The 27,665-nt window shown below is 46.1% G+C and overlaps 1 protein-coding gene across 1 annotated transcript; it reads right to left on the reverse strand.

Annotated features, from left to right (window-relative positions):
- Positions 1–1,430: 1,430 nt before the first annotated feature.
- WNT2B (Wnt family member 2B) lies at positions 1,431–13,516 on the reverse strand. Its single transcript, XM_069478968.1, has 5 exons — positions 13,329–13,516; positions 6,987–7,207; positions 5,670–5,947; positions 4,707–4,971; positions 1,431–1,660 (listed from the first exon to the last, which is right to left on the reverse strand). The coding sequence occupies exons 1-5, from the start codon at positions 13,514–13,516 to the stop codon at positions 1,431–1,433; spliced, it is 1,182 nt and encodes a 393-aa protein (XP_069335069.1).
- Between the last annotated feature and the right edge of the window lie 14,149 nt (positions 13,517–27,665).

Genomic DNA, 27,665 nt, shown 5'->3' on the forward strand with positions numbered 1-27,665 from the left:
TGCTCCAAAATATCAAAGACAAGCAACACAGCTATGATTTTAAGCCAGGTCTATCATAACTGCAAATTTATACACAACTCTGCTACTTTAGAATATTAACAGCCAAGAGATAACCACTGTCCAAATCACATAAAAATAGGACATCAAGGTTTTTGGGACTTCATGTCCTACCTTCCAGCTTACTATCTGCTATCTCTGGAGACTCCACTACTGCATACCTAGTTAGGTAACAGGTACTAGCATAGAAGGAACCCTCCCTATTTAAGCCAAATGTCGAATGAACAATAATAATCACCAGGACTTGGAGAGTCACTAAAGATTTGTTGAGTAAATGGGGGAAGGCTGCCTTCTAAGCTGTTTACCACTTTGGCCCAAGCCCCAGCTGTCCTTCCAACTGTAGCCACTGGCTTCTACTTCCAGCTTCAAAGGGTAGGATCCTCTTCTAAAGAATTACTAAAGCCAGAGATCCCTACCTGCCTGGTATACCTTGATACCTCATGTGGCCCTTGAGAACAGGCCTGCTTACCCTTACCCATCCTCCATGAGTTGCCTATCTTTTACTTGGTGTTTCCTAAACCTGGCTAACCTCCACAATAACACATGGGGGTAAAATCCCAACGCCTAGCTAGACTTACTAATTTACTCGATCCCAGGAATATTCCAGGGTGTTGTTCTAATAATCTGTTAGGCATGGGAACCACTGCATAACATCTGAGTTTCAATAGGCAGCAAGTGAGTGAAAGAGGCAATACTGTCTGATACAGGTTGAAAAGGGGGTAGGGGGAGAGAATGAATGAATGTGTGTTTGTATAGTTATATGACTTTTTCCCCCTAAAAAACACAGCGGTTTATAAACATAGGAGCATGTGAATGGAACCTTGTCTACTTTGGCTAACTCTTGTCTAGCAATCTCAGGCTCTCAATCATAAAGGAATGTTGTAGCCTACGTTTTTCTTTTGGGGTACCAGGCAATCTGCTCAAACTGACTCCAAGGAAGGGACATGCAGTTTCATCTCTGTCCCATCTAACCTCAGCCAGGTAGGAAGAAAAAAGAAGCTCTCTCCAGGTACCCTTCCTCTTGCACACCCAAGAAGTCTCAGGAAGCCAGTGCAAGGGAAGGGAAGAATGAGCCTCAACTAGGTACTTTAGTGCAACTCATATCACTCTGAAGAACCCCTACCTCTTCTCTCCATTCATACCTCCAGAGGAGGAAATCAGGGAGCCGTTCAGTTTCTCATATCCCCTGTCAACTCCTTCCCAGGGCTAAGGAACTAGTCAGGACACCATGGTCCCTCTGGATTATTCTCCAAGTCCTTAAGTAGAAGCTGTAGCAGCCCAGGATTGAGGGTGGAGGCAGGTGTGCATGCAAGGATCTTGTGCTTTTGAGTTGGGAGTCTTGAAGTGGAGGGATAAGTGAGGTATCTATGTGTTCAGGTCTGGTCCAGCCACTCTGCCTTCTTGGGGGCCTTGCAAGTGTGGACGTCCACAGTGTTTCTGCACTCCTTGCAACGCACAGCACAGCACCAGTGGAATTTGCACTCACACTGAGTGACACGGGTGACTCGAGTTGTGTCGTACCCTCGGCCACAGCACATGATTTCACAACCATCTGTTCCTTTTGATGTCTTGCTGCAGACACGGCCTGCAGTGCCTAGGGAACCTGGGTTGGGGAAGAGAGGGAGTGAGAACCAAGTTACCTCTTACTTGAGCTGCTCTGGGCACCCTCACCCACATTCTCAGAAGGAAGCTATAAAGTATCTCTTTTTCTGAAAATACACCTCCTAGCCAAAATGACCATCTTCTCACCCTCCTCTGTACCAGGCTTATTTCTTCCCACAATGAAGGCTCCCCAGAGGCCATTGACTTCATCTGCAATTCCTTCCCTGCCAATATACATCTCTATATCCCCTCCAAAATCTAACCTTAAAATGTTCATAATTGTTAAAGCTAGGTTTCTACTTTATGTTTGAAATTTTCCATGATAAATAGTAAAAAAACAAACAAACAACAACAACAACAACAACAATTTGTTGTAATTGTTGTCTGTAATTTGTTGTCTCTTCTAAGAAGTCTTGTTACAATTCTAATCCTGCTACCATTTGTTAGTATTTTGGTCTTTAGTTTATATTAAGTTGTACTACACAGGGAAGTAGTATAGCATGGCCATTAAAAGCATGGGCCCTGATGTCAGATTGTCTGGATTCAAATCCCAGTTCTGCCACTTAACTGTGTGATTTTGCCAAAGTGAGATATTAACTAAGTTTCTCATATGAAAATGGGCCTTAGTTTTCTCATATGAAAATGGACATCATAATAGCATCTAACTTAGTGAATTATTATATCTATAATCTGCTCAACTGAGGAGGTGAACTGATTAGCATGACTGGCTGGAGTCATATCCCTGAGGAATTCCTAAGGAATATCCCTTAAATTATCCTCTTACAGTGGGAACTCTTGAAGGGTAGGGGTGGTATTTCCCCCTTGCATAGGAAATGCTTAGGACTTCATTCTGACTATTTCAGCAAAAGAGATACTGCTAACAGATCATAAAATCAATAGACTTTTGTGGATAGGTTGGATCCTAGAGCGTATCTACTCCAGCCCTTTCCCTTATTAATAATGCAGAGATGGGAAGTGACTAGCTTTGGAGTTAAAGAAGGAGAATAGGTTAACTGATTTCTATAGCAGTAGTCTCCACATTTTACTGGGATATGGAATGAAAATGCTAGAACTTCTATATTTGTTTTTTTATCTCATCAATTTCAAATATACATTTTATGTATATGTTTTATAATATACATATAATGGAGGTACATGCTCAAATTTTTTTTTTAGTGATAGGAGTATACAATCCAAAATGTTAGGAGACCACTGGTCTAGAGTGTGGGCTGACTAGGTCTACTATATATATTATTTTCCTAACTCTAAGGGCTGGGTCTTAAGTCCTTCTCTTGTGCACCAAAACCCCTTTTACATACTGGAGCTGTACTGTCTAATGTAGTAGCTACTAGGCATCCACATGTGATTTTTTTTTACATCTAAATTAATTAAAATTAAAGAAACTAAAAATTTTAGTTCCTTGGTTGCACTATATAGCTATATTTCAAGTACTCAGCAATCAAATGTGGCGAGTTGCCACTGTATTGGAGAAGAGAGATATGAGAACATTTCTATATCACAAAAAGTTCAGTTGGACAGAACTGCTTTGGAGGGAATTCCTGGCTCCATACTCCCTTCTGGGATGACTTATATTCTTTGAATTCTAGGCCCCACTTTGGGTCTTATGAGACCTAATTTTATGCCTCTGAGAAAAACCAACACACATATGACATCCTTTCTCCTAAGTCCTAAGATTCTTCCCCAAATGTGCATGGTATGGTAGTGTAGGCTTACACTTCAGATGTTACGAAATTATTTCTAGGCGTCCAGGGAGTAACCCTCTGAATTAGACCATGGAGGAAGAAAATATACCTACTGGCAGGAAATCACTAGGAGAATCAGAAGGGCTCCTCAACCTTTTTTCTTCTAGTACTCAACAAAGTATACAACTACTTTCTCTATTACTTGGGTAGAGCCTCACCCTGTTTCTGTGCCAGTTTTGCTCTGAGCCACTTGACTCTCCAGGAACAACAGTACAGGGTGAAAAGAAACAGCACCAAAGACAGCTAAGGTCTTTGGCTCCACCTTAATCAACTCCTGACTGTCGCGTCTACAGAAAAGAGCCTGGGAGCCCCCTGACAGTAACCAGGGGGAGAGCAGTTCTGTTGCATTGCATGTTGTTCCTAGTTTAACCTATCTGAACCAGAAATATAAGCCATGAGATAACTTCCAGTCCCTTGGGGAAATACCATATTACCTTCCAGCATCCCCAAGAATTCCACCACAAATATCTAGAACAGATCAAAAACAACCATATGCTGCTTTCATCCAACCATTTGCTACCAACTCTTTGTTGCTTTAACTGACTTTTGTAGGTATCTCCTCTTTCCTTTCTTTCCCAATTCCATTTTAGAATCTTCAGTAGCAGCACACTAGATAAAGCCTTTCAAAGACATCTTTTTAGCTGTAATCTCCCTACCAGAAATATTTACTCAGTCAGATTGATCGGTTCTCTTCCCTGGAACAGGTCATGTACTTTCCCACCTCCCACTTTCTGCTCAGAGACTATCTTCCTGCTCTTCTCTCTTACTATCTAGATACTCCCCACACTTGAAGGAGCAGCTTAAATTCTACATTTACAAATAAACTTTTATTGATTTCTCTAGTCATTTCTCTTTACAGATGCATCTGTCTACCCACTGTATCTCATTTCTTTAGCTAGATTGTAAAGGGCCAAAAGCTTAGGACTGTATCTTATGCTTCAATGTAGCCCACACATTGCTTGGAACTGAAAATAGGTGACTAATTTAAACATTCACTGAGTAGTGCCTACTGTATCCCAAATGCTGGTGATGCAAAGGAGCAATATCTGACCTTAGGCCTGAAGGAGACAAATGACCGCCTCTCCATTTGGTTGGGCAACATTGGGCTTGGTGGACTGAGGGATAAGTCAGCCATCTCATGACCAGGTTTTCACATGGGGAGAAAACTGACTCCTCCCATGGCATCCCCTGCCCTAACTCCTGAGACCAAACAGACCTTGATTAACCAGGGGTGTCTGCAGTAAGAATTGGGACTCCATGTCCTTGCCTGCCTTCCTTACTCACCTGCAGCCTTGTCCAAGACACAGTAGTCTGGGGAGTTGTCAAAGTAGACAAGATCAGTCCGGGTGGCACGGCGATAGCCTTGGCGAGCGGCTGTGAAGTTGGCACCATCTTGGGTGGCTGTCACCTGTACAGCCCCATCATAGCGCCGCCGCAGATAATCACCTGTGCGGCGGAAGTCTGAGAGTGCACGCCAGCAGGTGCGCAGAGTACAGGAACCACTCACACCATGGCACTTGCACTCCAGTTTTAGAAACCGCCGTACAGCCTGGGGGAGGGGGAAGGCAGGTAAGGAAGAGACAGCTGGTCAGGGCACTTTTTAGTCATTCGTAGGGCCAAAAACATGAGTGCTCTGAGATCTCCTGGCCTTGGCCCTGACTGGCTGGTTGAGCCTTGGTCTCTCCCACATCATATCCCACCCATTCTTCCTGATGAAGTTCAAGAACATCTTCCAGGAAATTTTCCTGGACCAACAGTGCTTTCCTTTCTATATAGCCCATTGGACTTTAAAGCCAAAGGGTTCTTTCTGTTCATGATTACAGTATGCTTGCACATCATCTAGTTTTCACATGTTTTAGAGTGCCAGGTATCATGCCTTCTACTTTAGTGCGCCATTTTCTAGCACAGTAGTAGGCCCGTAGAAGGTGTTCAGATACCAGTAAGCTGACTAGAATAAGCTCTTATTCTCTCAGTCTTAACGAAGACAGTTCTTTTCTTTCTTAAAAAATTACTTTCCTCCTTTCTTCCACCTTTTCCAACTTTCCACCTGTGTGAAGATTCTTTATGCACCTGGTTGAACCTAGGCATTCTCAAGCTCCCTTGCATGTAGCACTCCTGTCCAGGATGTTGGGGCTTTTGGAAGTGATCTAGAAGCCTTCAGCTCTTCCGCCTTCACATTTAGTCCATGATCACATACTGGTCACCCCCAGCAAATGTGAATATACACACACAGACACGAGTACTGACCGTGCGACCACAGCGGTTGTTATGTAAGTTCATGAGGGCCCGGGCATCCTTAAGCCTCTTCTCCTTGGCATCCACAAAGGCCTTGGCAAAACGGACACCATAGTGGATGTTGTCACTGCAGCCACCCCAGTCAAAGTCCCCACGTTGGTCATGATGTCGGCCACGAGTGTAGGGGTCACAGCTGCACACACTCAATTCACCCTGGCTGCAGGCACGAGTGATAGCATGTACCACCCCTGCTGATGAGATGGCATATACAAATGCTGCTTCCCGGCTACCTAGAGAAAGAAAGGTACAGGTATGTTTCAGGAAAGAGGCCCGTGTCTGTCCCCTTCTTCAGCCCACACAACCTCTGACTCTGAAACTTCCTCTCACCTTTTCTTTCCCAGAGCTACCCCCTAGACCCCATTTATTCAAGGCACCCTTCCCTTCCAAGAGCATCCCCCAGAGTATCTGACCTCTTCCCCTTAACCTTCAACTCTCTATCTACTTCTTTGTATATCTGACCACTTTGGCTGACCTATACTCTTATTTCTTTCCAAATTCCCTGTGTCCATCCATTGAAAAGTTTTATGGTGAAGCATCCCCTCCCACTGAGTGCCAGAACTGGCTGAGCTAAGGCTGTCTTAGTCCACGTTCGAGGCCTTTTCAGGCCCACCCTGCTGGACAGTTCCCACACAATGGAGACCCCAGGCCAGGGGTCAGCCTGTTTGGAGAGGCAAGCCACCTTCCCTGCCTGCTTTCCTTTCCTCTCTGCTCTTGGGTACTGATGAATCATCACCCCTGTATGCCTGACACCTCCAGATTCCCGTCTCATTGCCTTTTTCCTAGTTTACTTCTAGCTCTGTTTAGTTTCTTTGCTGAGCTGGGGCCAAGCCACTGACTCTCCAAATATTTACGTATCACCTTTCTGTTTATCTCTTGTTCCCATTACTGTAGTGTTGGGAGGGCTGAGGTGACAATCGTGATGGTGGTAGTAAGAACAGAGGATCTATTCCTAGACCTCAGCTTTATAGTATATAGAAGACCCCCCAAGCTGGGGGTTGGGGGCTGGGCAGGGAAAAGGAGGGATAAAGAGGATGCTTTACCTTTGTCCTATAGTCCCAGAGCACTGGAATTTAGAGGAGCCCCTGCCTTCAAATCTAAGGTACTAAGGATCTATTCCCAATTGTATCTTTGGCCCACAGTTGTTTTTCTGATTATGAAGTAGTGTGTGTGTGTGTGTGTGTGTGGCGGGGAGATCTTGCCTACCCATCCTCCTCACCACCCCAAGCATAGAAAGGGAAGGAGCTGGGGCAGGGTGGAAGAAGCCCCTACTTCTGAGCATGACGCGGCCAAAGACAGTGTGGTCCCGGTCCAGCGTGGTGCAGTTCCAGCGGTGGTGGCGGAACTGGTGCTGACACTCTCGGATCCATTCTCGGGCACCCTCGCCCACCGAACGCATGATGTCTGGATAACGCTGGCACAGCTGCCGCTGCCGGCTCACCAAACCAGGGATATTGTCACAGATCACTCGGGCACCCAGTGCCCCAATGTACCTGCAAGGTGGAGATGGCCCTGTCAGAGCATCCTAGCCCTTTTTCTGCATCGAGGTGAATAAAGGGGGAAGTTTGTCATCCAAACCTTGAAGAGATTCCCTCCCCTCTCCCCAACCCACATTCCCTAAAGCTGATGGGTGGAACCATTCCCCACAAGCTCCAAAGAAATAGTGTTGCAGTTGCAAAGAGAGTAATTGAGTGTTCTCTCCCCATCATCAGTTCCCTAGCCAAAGGCCAAAGTGACACATACTCCCAGAACACAGGCTAGGCATGGGTCATGTACAAAGAAGCTGTGGGCATGTCACACAAACCCATTGCCTGTTTATTTAATAAACATTAAGAGCTTTGTGGAAAGATAAACTAACAAAACAAGGGTCTGAGACCACACTCTTAAACCTCTGTGCAAGAGGCCCATCCTGCATGACTGGCCCATGAAGACATAGTTTGGTGGTAGGGAGACTGGGAGACAGAGGGGCTGGTGGGAAGGGACATAGTGGGCAATTCTGAGTAATGTTTACAGCTCTAGTCAGACCCGTGTAGCTAAAAAATCTTCATTCCCAATTTTGAGATCTGGGGAGAAAGACCCCACTCCCACTTTCCTCCCCATACCCTTTATTTCCAGGCCCCAGGGCTTTTCTTAACTAATGAACCTTTTAAAATCATCTTCCCCAACCTATAAGGCAAGATGTCCTGGATGGATCTGCACGGGCAGAGGGCTGTTTGCAATGAGAAGCCAAAGTCCAAATTAAAGTAATAGGGTGACTCTCCCCTTCCTCCCATCCCCAGTCTACCCAATATGAACAATTATAAGATCAATTGAGATGGGCTACTAAAGGATAGGTGTGTTGCTAGAGTCATTCTCAAGTTTCCCAAGGCAGTATTTTCTCTTCATGTAAATACTCTTAGCCTGTACTCTACCACAAGCCTCAGAAAGAACATTTCAGAGAGAAAACAGGAGAGTATTATCCTTTTCTCCCTAAGAAGCCACCAAATGAGATCTGACCCATTCACCTACTTCCTCCAGCTCATCAGCCCAGCTTCACTTCTCATTCCCTTTCTGTCTAGCCCCTGAGCACCTTCCTTGATTTGCTGGGCATTCTCTGTTCTGTCCAAAACACATCAAAGGGATGCCCTCTCTCCCCTTCTCTGAACAGGTGGGGGCCCTGGAGGGCAGTTGCTGCTGCAGACAGAAAAGATTTGATTTGAGCTATGAATGAGCCTGTGGTTTGGGAACGGGAACAGCCCCAAAATGGGCCTAGAAGTGGTTAAGGAGAAGGGAGGGAAGTTGGTGTTGGGGTGGTAGTTAAACTGCCCTGGGCTCTGTGCCCCCCTCTGCCCCCTACAGACACACACTGCATTCCCACAGCCAGCCCTCACCCACAGACTGGATCACCACTGGTGACACCAACTCAAACAAACACAAGGAGGGCTGATGCTTGCCTCTTCGGGAACTCAGCAGGGCTGATGGGGCCCATCTGTCCCTGGGGAGGGTTGAGAGGGCTGGCCCTCTGCTAACAAATCCCATGGAATCAGCGTCCCCAGCACTGTCCATCAGGGCAACAGCTTCCAGGAACAAACAAAATAAACACCCCAGGCTGGGCCAGGCCGGAAAGGGCTGCCTGACGCACAGCCCCGAGTTACACCCACTGCTGTGGTGCTTTGTTTGGAGAATCTAGACGGTTGGAGTTGGAGCTCCTCCCTGTCTCACCACTGCTCTGCTTCCCCAGTTCAGCTCCAGAGTACTGCTCTAGGCAATGGGTGTTTGTTTTTTTACGGGGCTTGGGGGGCGGGGGTTGGATGGGAATGGGAGACCAATAATCCAACCCTCATGAGACAGTCTGGAGTGAGGCAGGCCAAACTCTGGCAAAAAGTCCTTCCTGTGGTCTGACTTAAATCCATTCTGCTACAGCCCACATAGGTCCTTTTTGTTACATCCTCACTGAGTATAGGAACATATGTTCAGTATCTAAGTTGGGAAGATAATTAGTTTTTTCTACTACCATCCTTACCCTACTAAGTAACTGCTTCAAAACTCTACAGGGGGTGGTGCTTGCCTGCTGTGGTCAATGTGGGAGGCCTACAATACAGCTGAGCCTGAGGCTGACCCCTATCTCCCTCTTAGTTCAATACATGTCTGCAAAATGCCTACCATGTGCCAAGCACTGAGCTCAGATGTTGGGGGCACAAAGATGTTTAAGGCATCTCCTAACTCATGGTCTGGCAGAGGGTACCAGATGCCCCTGACTCTCTAGATTTGTTTTGCCTTCCAGAAGCTCCTCACTTCCTTCCCAACCTCCTGCCCCAGAATGCTTCTCTTCACCTGCTTTTGATCAACTCACATCCCTTCCTTTGACAAAGTGACTCATACCCTACTCTAACCTCTTGCTACTCTTGCTATGCAGAACAACACTATCTGCATTTCCCAGGGAGTTGTTAGAAATGCAGAACCTCAGGCACCACCCCAGGCCTACTGAGTCAGATCTGCCTTTCCTCCTATGATTTGGACGCACTGCTCCATGAAGGGAGGGAATTTGTCTGTTCAGGTCAATATCCCAGTCCTGAGAACCGTGTCTGGCACATAGTAGGTATTCAGTAAGTATTTATTGAATAAACACCTAACTTCTCTGATTTATTCCCAACTCCTTTGTCCCCCTAGCCAGCCATAAACTAAATTTCAATTATAGCTTTACTCCTTGTTGACATTGCCAGCCTATTTGCAGATGTTTTATGTTTGTGTACTTTTAATGAGGTCAGGGATCCTCCTCGTTTTATGTACAGCCCCTAGTGTGGTGGGTTCAGCCCACCACATATAGCACTTTGAACACAGAGATAAAACTGTTAGCCTCCCTGAATATGCTCTTAATACCACAGCATTTGTACAGCACTTTACAGTTCACAAAACATTTTTCTGCACAAAAATCCCATGAGAGAGATATCTCCATTTTATAGGTAAAGAAACTGCGGTTCAGGGAGATTAAGTGATAGTACCCAGCTCTGTCCATCAGGGTTAGTCAGAGGAGAACCAGGATGACCAAGGTCATCTGACTCCAAAGTCCAAGCTCATTTTCATTCCAGCGCCAAGAGAGGCACAAAATGCTTACCTAGGAGTGGACCAGTCTGGCTCCAAAATTGGTGTGAACTTAAGCCACTTTCTTACTACTCCTGTCCTATTTCTCACTTTCATTTGTGAAATGAGGACAATACTAGAACCTACTTCACTGCATTATTTTGTATTGACAAAGATGATGCTCAAAAGGTGCTTGGCCACAGTGCCTGGAGCTTAGTAAGGGCTCACTAAATGGCAACTGTTGTCAGTAACAGTATTACTAACATCATGATACCACTCTCCCATGTTTCGCTCCCTTTGTGAGCCCATGCACACAGTCCTGCTTTTGTGATTCTCTACAAACAACCCCCTGCAGAATGCAAAATGGAACAGGAAAGCATATGACAGGAGCCCCCTATTTCTTGTTCTGTTTGTCATATAAGAAGAGACCACCTGTTTCCTCCTCCAGCTAAAGGTAGAGAGAAGGGGAGGGAGCAGTTGAGAGTAAGGGGAAGAATCTTGGGCTATCAGAAAGATCCGACTGTTACCTGATAATAATGATGGCCTTCTGCTGCAGGTGGAACACAGGTACACACAGAGTCAACAGGCATCTCTTCCAAGGGTGGTACAGAACATCAATCTTGGTGGGTTTTTTTCTTAAAGGATTACACTTTGGGGGCCTGACCTGCCTTTAGAAGGCAGCTTTTCACCTTATCCCCAAAGTGATGACCACTGAGACAAGCATCCAGGCCTGCAGCTATGACAGGTGTGTGGCAAGGAGGCTAAAACAACCTCTGTACCTACTCTCCATCCTGGCCTTGTTGCTGCCTTCCTCCATTTTATAGGGGCTGCTAAGTCCCTCTGTGTGTCACACGCCTCTCTCCCTAGCTCTTTTACTTAGGAGTTTTTTCCAAAATCTTTAATATGAACCACATGGGGGGAGGGTAACAGAGGGAGAAAGGAAAGGGGAGAACGAGCAGTCAAGGGTACAAAATGGGGACTAGATGCCAGGCACAGAGGCTCATGCCTATAATCCTAGCACCCTGAGAGGCTGAGGCAGGAGTATCGCTTGAGGCCAGAAGTTTGAGACCAGCCTGAGCAAGAGCAAGACCCTGTCTCTACAAAAAATAGAAAAATTAGCCCAGCATGGTGGTTCGCGCTTGTAGTCCTAGCTACTCGAGAGGCTGAGGCAGGAGGATGGTTTGAGCCCAGGAGTTTGAGGTTGCTGTGAGCTGTGATGACGATGCTGTACTCTAGCCCAGGCAAGAGAGCAAGACCTTGTCACAAAAACAAAACAAAACAGGGACTAGGAAGAACTCCACTTGGGTTTTTAGGAGCCACTACCAGGATGCTGAAATTACCAGAGTGACACTTCCTCACCAACACCAGTTGGTCCCTAAGACTACATCCCAAACTAGTAAGAAAGCAATCAAGAGTCCCTAAAAGCAAATTGCCATCTGGGCCAGATAAAGATGGACAGTGGTCACTTCATGCTTTCTAATCAGGGACCCTGAAGACACATGTCCCCAGCAAAACCAAGCCCATGAAGGTAAAGAGGGTAGCTTTGATCTCACGCTGAACTTTGAAAGGCTTTTCTCCTCATCCCCCTTCTTCCCTTTCCCTTTCTAAAGGAATGTTTCAAGCCAGATGTAAGATATAGGCCTCCCTGCTCCCCCATCCAGAACCCCCCTCCTTGCCTTCCCCAACACTGCAGAGATTAAAAAAAAAAAAAAAAAAAAAAAGTTCCAAAAGAGAGATTTTTCTGAAACAGGAAAACAGGGGGTGGGGGTTGGGGATGGAGAGAGACGCATCTTGAAATGATAGGAATCTGCAGCCCAAGCTGGCTGGCCCCTCAGCCAGCTACCCCTCACCCTTCCAGCCAAGATTCCAAGTCAAGAGGAGAAAAGCCACAGGGTGCAAGGGGAGAAAAGACCACACTTGGGGGGAGAAGGGGTTGCACAGGAGGAGGAACAGAGTAAGGAAAGGAAGGGGGCATTGTATGGTAAAGAGGGGCAATAGCCCAGTCCAAGAGGCCAGTTTGATTGGGGGGTGAAGAGGAAAGAGAAGACTGAGTCTTTTCTCAGTCCAACCCTCCCCTTGCCCTCCCCACCAAGGTGGGGGAGGGGGGGCAGCTCCTCCTGAGAGAAGGTGATGAGAGCCGCCATCCTGCACCAATGGAACACTTGGGGGTAGGGCGGGTGGGTTGAGGGGATTCTGAAAAGAACAGACAACAGATGTCCGGTGGATTTTTAATGCCTTTTTTGCCTCATCTGCCCTCTTGTGAACTGTCTGGAGTCTAAGGCCTGCAAGAAATCTGGGAAGAGGGTCTCACTCAGTACCTTAGGACTCCAAAACCCTCTGGCACTTGGAGGGGAGAGATGGGAGATGGGGTTATCTGGGAGAGAAAAAGAAGGAAGAAGGGAGGGTGACATAAAGGTTCCAAGTGACATCCTCATCTGTGGAGGCTGGAGACAAATACCTAGATTTTGCAAACCCAAGTGTTTTGTTTGTTTTAATTGTGGGAATTAATGGGGTAGTTTGTGCCTCAATTCCATTTCTAAGCCTCACTCTGGATGCTGCTGCCTCACCAAAGCCTTCCTGCATTACCAGGGGGTGTAGACTAGTGAGAAGCCCTTGCCAGCTGCCCCCTTCTCAGGAGATGACCTTAGGTGAAATCGAGGCTACTGCAGACCCCCAAAGGACTATTGGTTCCTTGAACTCACCCTGAGAAAAACTTGGAAGGCAGTTTCTACCCTAAAGAACTTGAGCTGAAATAGAGGGGGAATAGCATTTGGGGATCTAGGGAGCCTCGACCACGGGGGGTCCTTGTTCCAAACGCCCAGCGCCCTCCTCACCAGGTTGGTTAAACGCGACGCCTTACCTTCCTGCCCCACTCACCCTTCTCCCCGAGACTTCAGTGACAGTCCTGCCCAGATTGTCTCTAACTCCGTCTAAGTGACAGCCTGGTCCCCTGAGCAGCCTGTGCTGGGTTATATATTCCCTCCAGGCCGGCCTCTCCTACCCAACGCCTCACCGCCACCCGCCCCCCGCCCCCCATCTGAGAGTCACACTCACCACCAGGACGTGTCTACGCGGGCCGGCAGCGTCAGCAGCAGGAGCAGCAGAAAGCAGGCAAGACCTAGACGGACCGAAGCCCGGGAGCCGTCGGGAGCCGCGGGTCTGGGCTCGGGCTCAGGGACAGGGGCGCGGGTGCGCCGAGGGGGGAGCTGCGCAGCTTCCTTCGCACCACCCGGCCTCAGCATAGCTCCCCACGACTCTGGCCGCGCAGCCCGCAGGGGCGTGGACGGGGAACCGTCTGGTGGTACTCAGGCTGCTCCCACCTCACCCCCCTGGGCGGCCATGGGGTTTGCCGGCGGCTAGGGACCTACGGTCACCTGGAGTCCAGGAGCCGGGGCGCAGGGTCCCGGAGAGGGGCGCACGTTGAGGTATCCGAAAGCTGACGACGGCGCGCCGAGCCTGGGATCTGGGGCGCGGTGCCAGAGCACTGAGTGCGGTATCAGGGGCTCTGCGGCGCAGAGTGGAGCTGCGGGCCGAGTGTGCGGACAGCCCCCTTGGCCGCGGGCTCTCATTGGACGGGGCGGGGCGGGGCCGAGGCCGGGGACACGCGCGGCCCTCAGGGCGGATCCGCCCGCGCCGGCCCCGGGCGCTCAGCTGCGCCCTAGGTGTGGCGGCCGCCTCCGCCCCTCGGCGCTCCCGCGCGGAGCCCCCACCTGCTCCAGCGTGTTGCGACGGGGCCCAGTGGCGCCCTTCGGCGCCCCGAGCGCTAGGTCCCTGCCGACACCGCGCCACCGGGTCCTAGCGCCCTTCATTCGGCAACCCCAACTTTTGTGGGTGATGACCAAGCGTACGGACTGAAAGGGTCTGCAGATACTTTCCCTCGTCCCCTTAACCTACAGTGACACTGGAGCTCAGCACGGAGGATGCACTCAATTCCTCGGGTCCTCTTTCCATTCTTCCGCTTCTGTGAAATGGGTAGAGTCCTTGCCACCGAGAGAGGTAGGACAGTCAACTACCTTTTCAACACTACCTACTGGGGCGCCGTAGGCAGCCGGCTTCAGGTAGGGGATTCTTTCTTCTAGGGCCCAAGCTTCTTCCGATCCACTGCACCTCCCCACACCCCCTAACGTTTAGACCCGACTCCCGCCCGCCTGCCCAGCCCCGGTGCTTTCCCAGGCCCAGGGACCGGAGTCGATGGCCGACGCGGAGGGGGCACACCTACGGGCTCCCCGCCACTTACGGCCGGACTCTACAGAGCGGTCTCTCCCCGCTCTCCCCCTGTGCCTCGGTCCCCCACCCTCTCGGGCGGGGCTGAGACTATGAAAGAATCAGAAACAGCTGGGCGGTTTTCCCGCACCAGAGGCCAGGGTGGGAGTCCTGCTGAGAGGGTGGAAACCCTGGAGCCTTTCCTTCGCCTTTCCAGCCTTCCTCCTCCCCGCTGCTTCCTCACCCCCCCTCCGCTCCGCACACCGCCGGAGAGCGAGGTAAATCTGGGAGGGGTGGGGAGGTGCCGTCTGCTGAGAGTGACTCCCCTCTCCTCCCACCCCTTGCACCTCCCGAGCTAGCAGGTAGAGCCCCTGCGGGCAGAGCGGCCCTTATTGAGACGTGAAAGTTCTTTTTAAAATCCGGGGCTTCCCACCTGGGGTCTGGCCCCAATTCCTTCTTCAGCCTCAGTTTCTCCCGTCTAGCAGGTGTCTTTTGTGCCCCCCACTGTGATTTATGTAAATTATATAGTCCTGCTGTAAGCAACGCGCTGGTAGCCGCCCACCCACCCCCAAGCCCATACTCGCAGTCCGTCCTTGGTTGGGGCTGGGGGGCCGCGGCGTATTAGAGATAGCGCCAGAGTGGGAGTGGGAGTGGGAGGGAACCGGCGCAGCTGGCTGCCAGGAGGCTGCAGACATCACAGAGGCAGAGATAGCAGGAGAAAGGTTCAGAGGAACCTTTATCCTCTCTCCCCACCTCTCACTCCTTTTATCCCCACTTTCTGGTAAGGGGCTGAGTGTATTCATTAATTCAACAAATATTTATTCCCTACCATATGCTAGGACTAGGACTATGCTAGGCACTGAAGACACATTGCACAAAGCACAACAAAACAATTTCTGCCCTCATGGAGTTTCCATTCTATTGGGGGAAGATAATACAATAAACAGTAAACATGAGAAGTAGAACAGAGTATGTTAGAAAGTGTTAAGTGTAGTGGGAAAAAATAGAGCACAGTGAAAGGGATGGGTCACAATTTTAACTAGGATGTTCAGGGCAGGCCTTAGTAAGGTGACATTCAGCAAAGACTTGAAGGGGGTGAGGAAACAAGCCAGGCAGCTTCTTGGTGAAGAGCATCCCAAGCAAGGGAAGAGCCAGCATGGAGACCCAACGGCAGGTGTGGGCTGGTGTGCAGGGGCCGGCAGGGGCCAACCAGCTGCAGCCGAGTCAGCTAGGGAGGAGGAGGGGAGTTCAGATAAGTAACAGGAGGGCTCCCAGTCATGGAGGGGATGAGGTGCCCCCCGGTGGGCGGAAAGGGGGGGCTAGGCTGCAGTTGGATGGGAGTGGGAGAGGGTTGAATAAAGAGAGAGATCTGTGTCCCTTCTGGCCAACCAGCTGACTCTATTCCCTCCCTGTTCTCTCTCTTTCTTTCAGTCTGGTGGGCTCCAGCTAGCCCTGCTATGTTTTAGAAAGGCACAGACTCTATGCTGAGTTTCTCTTAGAGGGGCAGGTGGGAGAGGAATGAGGCCAGGCTCATTCCTGGCTGGGCCCCTTTCCTTGGACTACTCTTTCACCTCCTCCCAGCCCTGCTCCACCCCTACTCGGGCAGCAGTCTTGGAGCTCCAGCAGCCTCTCCCAGACTCCCCTGTGTGTTCAGACCTGGGTGGGACTCTGGCCCTGTGTTTATTTCTACATATGGGCTTGGGGTTATGGGGTGGGGAGCTGGAGATGATCACGTCAGCCCTAACCTTGGGTGGACTCACCCACATGGGCTCCAAATCACTTCTGAGGCCCCTTCTTTGGCTTCCACTGTCTTCATAGTCAAGTGGGACTGTGTCTTGGCACAACATAGATGCTCAACTATTAAAGCACGTTTCTGAGCTGAAGAGGGCCCAAGAAGCATCAGCAGCTCCAAGAAGGAGGGAAATAGGTGAGGGTACAAGACTTCTCTTCAAGGTGTACAGGCCACCTCTGTCCCAGAGTGGACAACCCAGGATGGGGCTTTGCTCCTTCTTCTTCCCCTCCCCTCTAAGTCCCCAGCTCCCCACAAGGAATCTCAGGCTGCAGGAGCCAGCTGACTACAAGAGCTGCACTCAACCACTTAACTAGAGAACAAATACGGAGCCAGAGAAGAGGTTTTCTGGGATCTGCCACTTTGGAGCTTCACATCTCAAAATAAACTTCCAGTCTCAAGGTCCTAGACACTACTGGAGAGCTCAGCTCCTCACGCAAGGGCCTGTTATGGGGCTTCCAGGCAGAGGGGTCAAGGCCAGAGGCTCAAGCCAGCTTCTGACCTGCTTTTCCATTTTATCCTCCACTCCCACTTCGGGTTATGGGAGCCAGAAGGGGAGGAGTCACTGATTTGAGAGTCAAGTCTGGTCTGGAGGGCCCTGCATAGAGTCAAGTCAGCACGTATTAAGCACCTGCTGTGTGCCCAACATTGGCCAGGGTATCTTAAATGACACAGAGGGAGCAAAAGGGTCTTACTCTCAAGGCTTTTTCATGCAGATACAATAAAGGGTGGCACACTAGGCTCTGCTGGGGTTCAAGGCTGCGTGCTATAGGTACAGTGAGCAGGCTCAGCAGAGACTCTTCCTGAGACTGGAAGAATACCAGGTCCCTTGAAGGTTGCCACATCCCCCGGGGCCCCTAGCAGGACAACTTCCACCCAACAGAGTCCGGTCTTCCCTCTTCCTCATGGTGGCACCAGAGCCCCCTGTCTTCTCAAAAGTGGGGGCCCAAGGAGAAGGATCCCTTCTCACCCTTGAGGTCTTGCTTCATGCTCTGCTGTCTGATGGGGCAGAGTTAAGATTCATCTTTCCCTCTATTCTCAGCTATGAGTGGCCGAATGGCTTTAAATTTTTACTAGCCCTTGGATGGGAGAGGAGATGAGCTAAGTAAGGGGAGCTCAGGGTGTGGGTAAACAGCTCTTGCCTTGCGCTGGTCCATCCCCCAGAATGCCCCCCTTCCCTGGGCCCTTTGGCCATGACCTTCTCTTTTTCCCTGCTGATGGGTGGGAGGTGGTGTGGATGGTAATGAGCAGAGAGAAAGGCCAAGAAGGGGCTGGGGGAAGGTTTGGATGGGAGTCAAGGAATTCCTGAGCCTGCTGCTTGCACAAGGGGCCCTGAGACGCCTTTCCTGAGATTTCTTTGCAAACCAAGGCAGGTCTCATTTGAAATGAGGCCAGGTTCACACAGGTCCCTAATGCCCCACCTCCTACCCTGCTGCCTGTGCAGGTGTCTGGGGAAGTGAAGGGAGCTTGGGAAGAACCCAGGGACTTTTAAGGTGGGGAGAGTGGGGATCCATGCTTTGTACACAGCCTGCCGGCCTCTTCTTGGTATTTATGAGCTCCCAGGCGAGGGGTGGAACGTGTCTCAAAGAGGCCAGACTAAGCAGGCTTTGGAGGAAAACAGCATCTAGCCCCAAATCAGGAAAAGGGGCTTGAGGGGGCAGGACCCCTTTCCTCTCAGCTAGTGGCTGAACAGGGGCATACTACTCCCTAGGGGACCAGGAAGAAGAAAGGAAGAGAGGAATCTAAGGGAGAAGGGGAAGGAGAAGAGGAGGCCCGGGAGGCAGGACCATGGGGGCTGGGCATGGGGGAGTGGGGGCGGGATCTGGAGCCTTTTAGCACTTTGGCTGTAATCAGACTGGAGCCAGGCGGTGGGCGGGCTGACGGCCATCCTGGGCGGGTGGCCCAGGTTCTGTGAGGCCAGTGGGTGTGCTGCTGGGATCCTGGGTGGTCACTGACCAGCCTCTCCCCAAGGGAGGGTTCCTACGTTGCCCCCAGCCCCCCCTTTCCCAATCTGCCTGCAGCAATAGGCTAAGCACTGAGCTCTCTTTCTTGCCTCCCCACAACCTGTCCTGGGCATCAGAATGATCTGGAAATGTAATTTGCTTCCAATGGACAAAAATCTACAGAGCCCACTATCTGCCTTCTTCCCGCTCTGCCTTCCTCAGTTCACTCTGCCTCTTGTTCTCTCTCATGCTGTCTCCATGTCTCTTGTCCGGGTCTCCATCTCCCTGGGTCTCTCTGTCTAGCTCATGTTGTTCTCATTCTGTGTCTGTTCCTGTCTCTCTCTTTGTGTTTATCTCCCTATGTTCATTTATCACTGTGTGTCTAAGTCTTCCTGCCTACCCCTTACCCCATCTGAATGTCTGTCTGTCCCTCTCTTTCTGAATCCCTGTCTCTTGTCTATCTCCCTGTCAGTCTGTGTCTCTCTCTCCACCTCCCTGTGTCAATCTGTATGACTGTTTGTCTTGTTCTTTTACTCTCCCCGTCTACATTTCCATGTCTTTTCTGACTCTCAGTCTGTGTAGTGTGTGCGTGTGCACACGCACCTCTCCATGTTTTCCTCGGTGTGTATATCTTTGTTTCTCTTTTTCTCTCTCTTTCTCTTGCCGTCTGTCTCACACCTTCCCTTTGCAATTCCTGCAACACAGTGCAAAGTGCACTAACCAGAAAAAATCAGAAAACCTAAGTTTTTTTCCCTTCAACTCAGCCATACACTATTTGCACAACTTTGTAAGTCACTTTCCAGCTTCAGGCCTCAGTTTCCCCACTGATGAAACAAGCAGGGTGGAGATCTAGATCCCTCTGTGAGAGCCTCTTTCTTTCTTTATCTATCTTGTTTCTCGCAGCACAGCCTATCCTGTAGTTCCCCAAGGCCCCTGCTTCTCTGCTTCTTAAATCTGACCCTAACGTCAGGATTCCAGCATCCTAGGGACTTCAGTGGGGAGGGGTCTCTGAACTGTCAGCCACCAAGCCCCCAAAGGAGGATTCCTCACTCCTTCACCCCCTTAAACATCAGGGTGGACAAGGTCCCTTTCTGGGGCCATGTCTGGGATACAAACCAGATTAGCTCATCTCTCTAATCCTCTTTGTGCTGGGGCCTCTGCCAGGCAGGGACACCCACAGCGAAGAGCGAGGTTGTGTGTGTGTGTGTGTGTGTGTGCAGATTCTTGGAGAAGGCAGGACACTCAAGGTTCACCTCCCTCTGTTACCCCCTCCTGCCTGGAAAGCCCAATTTAGCAGCCTTCACTGTGCAAGAAACATCATCAGGCTTCAGCCAAGTTTTTCCATAATCACGGTCTGTCCCCCGCCCCCGCCATTTTCCTTCTCCACAGCCTCTCTAGGACCGGCCTCATCATACCATAATCATTCCAGCCATCCCCCTGCTCCTGAACAGCCCAGAACCTACCCCTCCTCCGCTGGTAACTCAAAGCCTGTGTGTGTTCTTCTCCAGCCATCACAGAAGGGTCTTTCCATCTCTTCTTGAAAAGCCTGGAGTGTCGAGCAGGGCACAGGGGACATGGGGATGGGGGAAAACCAGGCTGTCCCTGGGCTTCACACTCCAAGTGGGAGGCCTTCAGCCCTTCTGCGAAGTTTTGTTTGGAGAGGTCTCCCTTGGCTGATAAGATCAAAGCATTCTCTCTGCCAAATCATTACCTTATTTTTGAGGCAATTACAGAATTTATTGTATCTAGTAGCACGGTGTCCAGCTGCAGCCGTTTATCGCTGTCAGTCCTGCACGTCCAGAGAAAGGGTCTGCCCGGCCCAGCGAGCCCGGCCAGAGAGGGGAGCTGTCCGGCTGCCTTCAGCAGGGACGGGAGCTGGAGGGCACCGGGTGCGATTTCGAGAGGGAAACGGCCGGCTCCCCTCAGCGCCCCTGCGAAATCGCTCTTTCCCACAGGTGCCACACCTGCGCGCCTGCTGTGGCCCAGGAGAGGGTGCCAACAGAGCTCGGAGTGAGCCTGCAGTGAGGGCGACACTGCTCAGGCCGGGCCAGGGCCCCGGGCTCGGGCTCCGCGGAGGAAAACGCTGAGCTGAAGCCAAGATGCTGGCCCCGTCCCAGCTTGCCGGTGGGTGACTCACCCTGTGGACCGGGCGCCCCGCCGTGGCGTTTGCAGGAAAGGCATGGCAGAGTGAGCTTCACCTCCGAGGGACCCCAGCGTTTCAGACGGAGTGAAAATCTTAGGAGTGGGCGTGGCACGAAGTGGGTGTTCCCAAGAGGGCTGGAGTGTGTGGCTTCCTTTGCTTCTGCCCAGACCACAGGGTCAGGTGGGAGGATCCCCTAGAGCAGAGGTTCTCAAAATTTTGGTCTTGGGACCCCTTTATACTCTTAAAAATTATGGAGAACCCAAACGAGCTTTTTATTTTTTAAATTTTAAAAACTTTTTTAATTTCAGCATATTACAGGGGTACAAATGTTTAGGTTATGCATCTTGCCCTTGCCCTACCCGAGTCAGAGCTTCAAGTGTGTCCATCCCCCAGACGGTGCCCACTGCACCCATTACGTGTGTATATACCCTCCTGTCCTGCCGCCTCCCATCTGCCCAACACTGGATGAATGCTATTACTATATGTGCACTTAAGTGTTGATCAATTAATACCAATTTGATGGTGAGTACATGTGGTGCTTGTTTTTCCATTCTTGGGATACTTCACTTAGTAGAATAGGTTTCAGCTCTATCCAGGATAATACAGGAGATGCTAGATCACCATTGTTTTTTGTGGCTGAGTAGAACTCCATGGTGTACATATACCACATTTTATTAATCCACTCATGTGTTGATGGTACTTGGGTTGTTTCCATATCTTGGCAATTGTGAATTGTGCTACTATAAACATTCTAGTGCAGATGTCTTTTTTATAGAATGCTTTTTTTCCCTTTGGGTAGATACCCAGTAATGGGATTGCTGGATCGAATGGTAGTTCTACTTGTATCTCTTTGAGGTATCTCCATATTGCTTTCCACAGAGGTTGTACTAATTTGCAGTCCCATCAGCAGTGTATGAGTGTTCCTATCTCTCCGCATCCATGCCAATATTTATTGTTTTGGGACTTTTTGATAAAGGCCATTCTCACTAGAAATAAGTAATATCTCATAGTGTTTTCTATTTGCATTTCCCTGATGATTAGAGGTGTTGAGCATTTTTTCATATGTTTGTTAGCCACTAGTCTATCTTCTTTTGAAAAGTTTCTGTTTATGTCCTTTGCCTACTTTTTCATAGGGTTGTTTGATTTTTTCTTGATGATTTTCCTGAGCTCTATATAAATTCTAGTTATCAGTCCTTTATTGGATATGTAACATGTGAATACATTTCTCCCATTCTGTAGGTTGTCTGATCTCGTGATAGTTTCCTTGGCTGTGCAGAAGCTTTTCAATTTGATCAGGTCCCATTTATTTATTTTGTTGTTGCTGTGATTGCCTTTGGAGTCTTCTTCATAAATTCTTTGCCTAGGCCAATGTCTATAAGAGTTTTCCAACATTTTCTTCTAGAATTCTTATGGTTTCATGCCTTAGGTTTAAGTCTGTTATCCACTGTGAGTTGATTTTTGTGAGAGGTGAAAGGTGAGGATCCTGTTTTCAGTCTTCTACATGTGCCTATCCAGTTTTCCCAGCACCATTTATTGAATAAAGATTCTTCTCCCCAGTGTACGTTTTTGTCTGCTTTGTCAAAGATTAGATGGCTATATGAGGATGGTTTTATATCTGGGTTCTCAGTTCTGTTCCATTGGTCTGTGTCTCTGTTCTGGTGCCGGTACCATGCTGCTTTAGGTACTATAGCCTTGTAGTATAGCTTGAAGTCTGGTAAATGAATGCCTCCCAATTTGTTCTTTTTGCTTAAGATTGCTTTTGCTATACAGGTCTTCTCTGGTTCCATACGAAGCATAGAATTATTTTTTCTAGATCTGTGAAAAATGATGTTGGTATTTTAATAGAGATTGCATTGAATCTGGAGATCACTCTGGGTAGTATAGACATTTTAACAATGTTGATTCTGCCAACTCATGAGCATGGTATGGTTTGCCACCTGTTTACATCCTCTGCTATTTCCTTCCTCAGTGTTTTATAGTTCTCCCTGTAGAGTTCTTTTACCTCCTTAGTTAAATATATTCCTAGGTATTTTATTTTCTTTGTTGCTATTGTGAAGGGTATTGAATCTTTGATTTGGTTCTCAGTTTGACTGCTGCTGGCATATAGGTATGCTACTGATTTCTGTACTTTGATTTTGTAACCTGAGACTTTGCTGAATTTATTTATCAATTATAGGAGTCTTTTGGTGGAGTCCTTGGGATTCTCTATATAGAAGATCATATTGTCAGTGAAAAGTGATAGTTGATCTTCTTTTTCCTGATTTGGATACACTTTATTTCTTTCTATTGCCTGATTACTCTGGCTAGGACTTCCATTACTGTGTTAAATAGAAGTGGTGACAGTGGGCATGCTTGTCTTGTTCCAGTTTTAGGAGGAATGCTTTCAACTTTTCTCCATTTAGTATGATGTTGGCTGTGGGTTTGGCATATATGGCTTTTATAATTTTGAGATATGTTCCTTCTATGTCTAGTTTGTTGAGGATTTTTGTCATGAAAGGGTGCTGGATTTTGTGAAATGCTTTTTCTGCATTAATTAAGATGATCATATGATCTTTATTTTTGCTTCTGTTTATGTGGTAAAGCACATTTATTGACTTACTGAACCATCCTTGCATCCCTGGGATGTAGTCCACTGGTCATCACGGATTATTTTTTTGATGTGCTGTTGAATTTGGTTTGTTAGGATTTTATTGAGGACTTTTGCATCTATATTCATAAGGGATATTGACCTCTGGTTTTGTTGCATTCCTTCCTGGGTTTGCTATCAAGGTGACATGGCTTTGTAGAATGAGTTAGGGAGGATTCCCTCTTTTTCATGGTTATTGGATAATTTTTTTAGGATGGGTACTGGCTCTTGTTCATAGGTCTGGTAGAATTTGTGAATCCATCTGGTCTGGAGCTATTTTATTTTGTTGGGAGATTATTTTATTACTGCTTTGATCTTGCTGCTCATTATTGGTCTGTTCAGGAGTTCTATTTCTTTCTGATTGAGTCTACGGAGGTTGTGTGCTTCCAGGAATTTGTCCATTTCCTCTACATTTTCTAGTTTATGTGAATAGAGATTTTTGTACTATTAACTGATATTTTTTATTTCTGTGGTATAAGTTGTAATATCTCCTTTTTCATTTCTGATTGACCTTATTTGGGTTCTTTCTCTTCTATTCCTGGTTAATCTAGCAAGAGGTCTATTCATTTTGTTTATCTTACTTTTTTTTTCTTTTTTTTCCTGCTGCTCCATGGGTGACTAAGAATGTTGAGCATTTTTTCATATATTGGTTGGCCGTTCATATGTCTTCTTTTGAGAAATGTCTATTCAGATCCTTTGTCCATTTTTTAATTGGATTATTTGATTTTTTCCTATTGAGTTGTTGGAGCTCCTTATATATTCTAGTTATTAATCCCTTGTCAGACAGGTAATTTGCAAATATTTTCTCCCATTCTGTGGGTTGTCTCTTCAATTTATTGATTGTTTCCTTTGCTGTGCAGAAGCTTTTTAGCTTGATGTGATCCCATTTGTCCAATTTTGCTTTGGTTGCCTGTGCTTTGGGGGTATTAGTCAAGAAGTCCTTGCCCAGACAAATGTCCTAAATCATTTCCTCAATGTTTTCTTTTAGTAATTTCATGGTTTCAGGTTTAGATATAAGTCTTTAATCCATTTTGATTTGATTTTTGTATATGGCAAGAGATAGAGGTCTAGTTTAATTCTTTTGCATATGGCTATCCAGTTTTCCCAGCACCATTTATTGAAGAGACTGTCCTTTCCCCATTGTATGTTCTTGGCACCTTTGTCAAAGATAAGTTCACTATAGATGTGTAAATACGTTTCTGGGTTCTCTATTCTGTTCCATTCGTCTATCTGTCTGTTTTTATGCCAGTATCATGTTATTTTGGTTTCTACAACTTTGTAGTATAATTTGAAGTGAAGTAATGTGATTCCTCCAGTTTTGTTCATTTTTCCTCAGGATAGCTCTGCCTATTCTGGGTCTTTTGTGGTTCCATATAAATTTTAGCATATATTTTTTATTTCTGTGAAGAATGTCATTGGTATTTTGATGGGGATTGCATTGAATCTGTAGATTGCTTTGGGTAGTATGGACATTTTAACAATCTTAATTCTTCCAATCCATGAACATGAAATATCTTTCCATTTGTTTGTGCCCTCTTCAATTTCTTTCATCAATGTTTTTTAGTTTTCATTATAGAGATCTTTTACTTCTTTGGTTAAGTTTATTCCTAGATATTTTATTTTATTTGTAGCTATTGTAAATGGGATTACTTTCTTGGTTTCTTTTTCAGATTGTTTGCTGTTGGCATATAGAAATGCTACTTATTTTTGTATGTTGATTTTGTATCCTGCAACTTTACTAAATTTGTTTATCTGTTCTAATAATTTTTTTGTGGAGTATTTAGGTTTCTCTAGATATAAGATCATATTATCTGCAAACAAGGATAATTTGACTTCTTCCTTTCCAATTTGGATGCCCCTTATTTCTTTCTCTTGTCTGATTGCTCTAGCTAGAACTTCCAGTACTATGTTGAATAACAGTGGTGAAAGTGGGCATTCACTTTCTTATTGATTCAGTTTTGGAAGGTTGTATATTTCTAGAAATTTATCCATCATCCAGTTTGTTGGAATGTAAGTGTTCATAGTAGTCTCTAATAAACCTTTTATTTCTGTAATATCATTTGTAATATCTTCTCTTTCATTTTTGATTTTATTTATGTGAGTCTTCTTTTTTTCTTAGTCTAAGGATTTGTCAATTTTCTTTATCTTTTCAAATAACAAACTCTTAGTTTTGTTGTTTTTTTCAATTCTCTATTTGATTTATTTCTCGTCTAATATTTATTATTTCCTTCCTTCTGCTAACTTTGGGCTTAGTTTGTCCTTCTTTCTAGTTCCTTAAGGTATAAACTTAGGTTGTTTGTTTGACATCTTTCTTCTTTTTCAATGTAGTCATTTATCAGTATAAACTTCCCTCTTATTACTGCTTTTGCTGCATCCCATAGGCTTTGATATTGTGTTTTCATTTGTTCTGAGATACTTTTAAATTCTCTTTGAATTTCCTCTTTGACCAACTGGTTGTTCAATGGTGTGTTGTTTAATTTCCTCATATTTGCAAATTTTCTGGTTTTCTTCCTATTACTAATTTTTAGTTTCATTTCACTCTTGTTGGAAAAGATACTTGGAATGATTTTGATCTTAAATTTGTTAAGACTTGTTTTGTGATGTAACATGTGATCTATCCTGGAGAATGTTTCATGTGTGCTTGAAAAGAATGGGTGTTTTCCTGCTGGTGGGTGAAAAGTTCTATAAAATTCTCCCATATATGTTAGGTTTATTTAGTCTATAGTATTGTTCAAGTCAGCTGTTTCTTTATTGATTTTCTGCTTGAATGTTTCATTCATTATGATAAGTGAGGTATTGAAGTTTCCTTCTATTACTGTATTGCTGTCAATTCCTGTTTTCAGATCTGTCAATATTTGCTTTATGTATTTTGGTGCTCTGATGTTGGGTGCAAAATATTAATATATTTATAATTGTTATATCTTCCTGTTGAATCAACCCTTTTATCACTGTACAATGACCTTTGTCCTAAAGACAGTTTTACACTTAAAATCTATTTGTCTGACTTGAGTATAGGTTAATCCTGCTTCCTTTTGGTTACCATTTACATGGAATATCTTTTTGTATCCCTTTGCTTTCAGCCTATGTGTGTTCTTAACTACTAGGCCACAAGTTGAACTGGCCTATGTTTTTCTTTAAATCTAAAGCAAGTCTCTTATAGACAGCTTATCACTGGATCTTATTTTTTTCTTTATCCATTAACCCACTCTATTCCTTTTGATTGTTAAGATTAATCAATTTACAAATAAGGTAATTATTCATAAATGAAGACTTGCTATTGCCATTTTGTTAATTGTTTTCTATTTTGTAGTTGCTTTATCCCTATCTTTCTCTCTTGCTGTCCTCCTTTGTTATTTAATGATTTTTAATAGTAATTTGCTTTAATTCTGTTCTCTGTATGTTTTATGTATCTATTATAGGTCTTTTCTTTGTGGTTAGCTTGAGGATTATGTAAAATATCTTATAGTTATAACCTTCTACTTTTAGTTGATAACAACTTAACTTCAATTGCATACAAAAAGATTGGAATTTTACTCCCTTGCCCCCCCCCTTTGTGATCCTATAGGCTGAGTTTGCTTATTTTTTTATATTGGGTGTCCATTAACAAATTTTTATCTTATCTTTTACATTAAGATTAAAATTAATTTATACACCACCACTGTAGTGTTGCATTTTAACATTAATGCCTTAAACATTTCTTGTAGGGCAGGTCCATTGGTCATGAACTCCCCCAGTTTTTGTTTGTCTGAGAAAGACTTTACCTTTCCTTCATTTTTAAAAGATAATTTTGCTTGGTGTAGTAGTCTTGGATGATATTTTTTTCTTTTAGTACTTTGAATATATCACCCAACTATCCCCAGTCTACAGTGTTTCCACTGAGAATAGTCATATGGAGTTTCCCTTATATGTTATGAGTTCCTTTGCTATTTTCAAAATTCTCTTTGTCCTTAACTTTTGACAATTTGATTATAATATGTCTTGATGTAGTCTTTCTTGGGTTGATTCTGTTTGGGGAATATTTGAACTTCATGAATCTGGATGTCCATTTCTCTTCCAGGATCTGGGAAGTTTTCTGTTATTATTTCTTTAAGTAAGTTTTCTTCCCCTTTCTCTCTCTCTTCTACTTTTGGGACTCCCAAATACATATGTTGATTCCCTTGACTGTGTCTCACAAATTCTGTAGACTTTCTATATTCTTTTTCATTCTTTTTTCTCCCCTGACTAGATAAATTCAAATTACCTGTCTTAGAGTTTGCAGATTGTTCTTTTTTTTTGGTCAAGTTTGCTGTTAAAGCTCTCTAGTGCATTTTTTTTTTCATTTATTGTATTCTTCAGCTCCAGAACTTCTGTTTGGTTATTTTTTATAATTTCTATCACTTTGTTGAACTTTTAGTTTTATTCTTTTATTGTTTTTCTGGTTTCATTGAGTTGCTTGTGTTTTCTGGTAGCCACTGAGCTTCCTTAAAATAATTATTTAGAATTATTTGTCAGGCAATTCATAGATCTCTATTTCTTTGGGGTCAGTTATTGGAAAATTATTGTATTCCTTTAGTGGTATGTTTCCTTGACATTGCATGTTTCTTTAGCTTTCCAATGATGTCTGTACTTTTGAATTAATAGTCACCTGTTCCAGATATGGACTGGCTTCAGTAGAGAAAGATCTTCACTTATGAATGCATATGAGGAT

This window comes from Eulemur rufifrons, chromosome 8 (genome assembly GCF_041146395.1).
Source record: "Eulemur rufifrons isolate Redbay chromosome 8, OSU_ERuf_1, whole genome shotgun sequence".
Lineage (NCBI taxonomy): Eukaryota > Metazoa > Chordata > Mammalia > Primates > Lemuridae > Eulemur > Eulemur rufifrons.

Excerpts from the sequence above, each read along its gene's own strand:
- WNT2B (XM_069478968.1), bottom strand. The coding sequence starts at position 13,516 with ATGCTGAGGCCGGGTGGTGCGAAGGAAGCTGCGCAGCTCCCCCCTCGG. Across the intron at positions 7,208-13,328 it reads CGCGTAGACACGTCCTGGTG|GTACATTGGGGCACTGGGTG; the intron begins GTGAGTGTGACT and ends TCCACCTTGCAG. Across the intron at positions 5,948-6,986 it reads TGGCCGCGTCATGCTCAGAA|GTAGCCGGGAAGCAGCATTT; the intron begins GTAGGGGCTTCT and ends TTCTTTCTCTAG.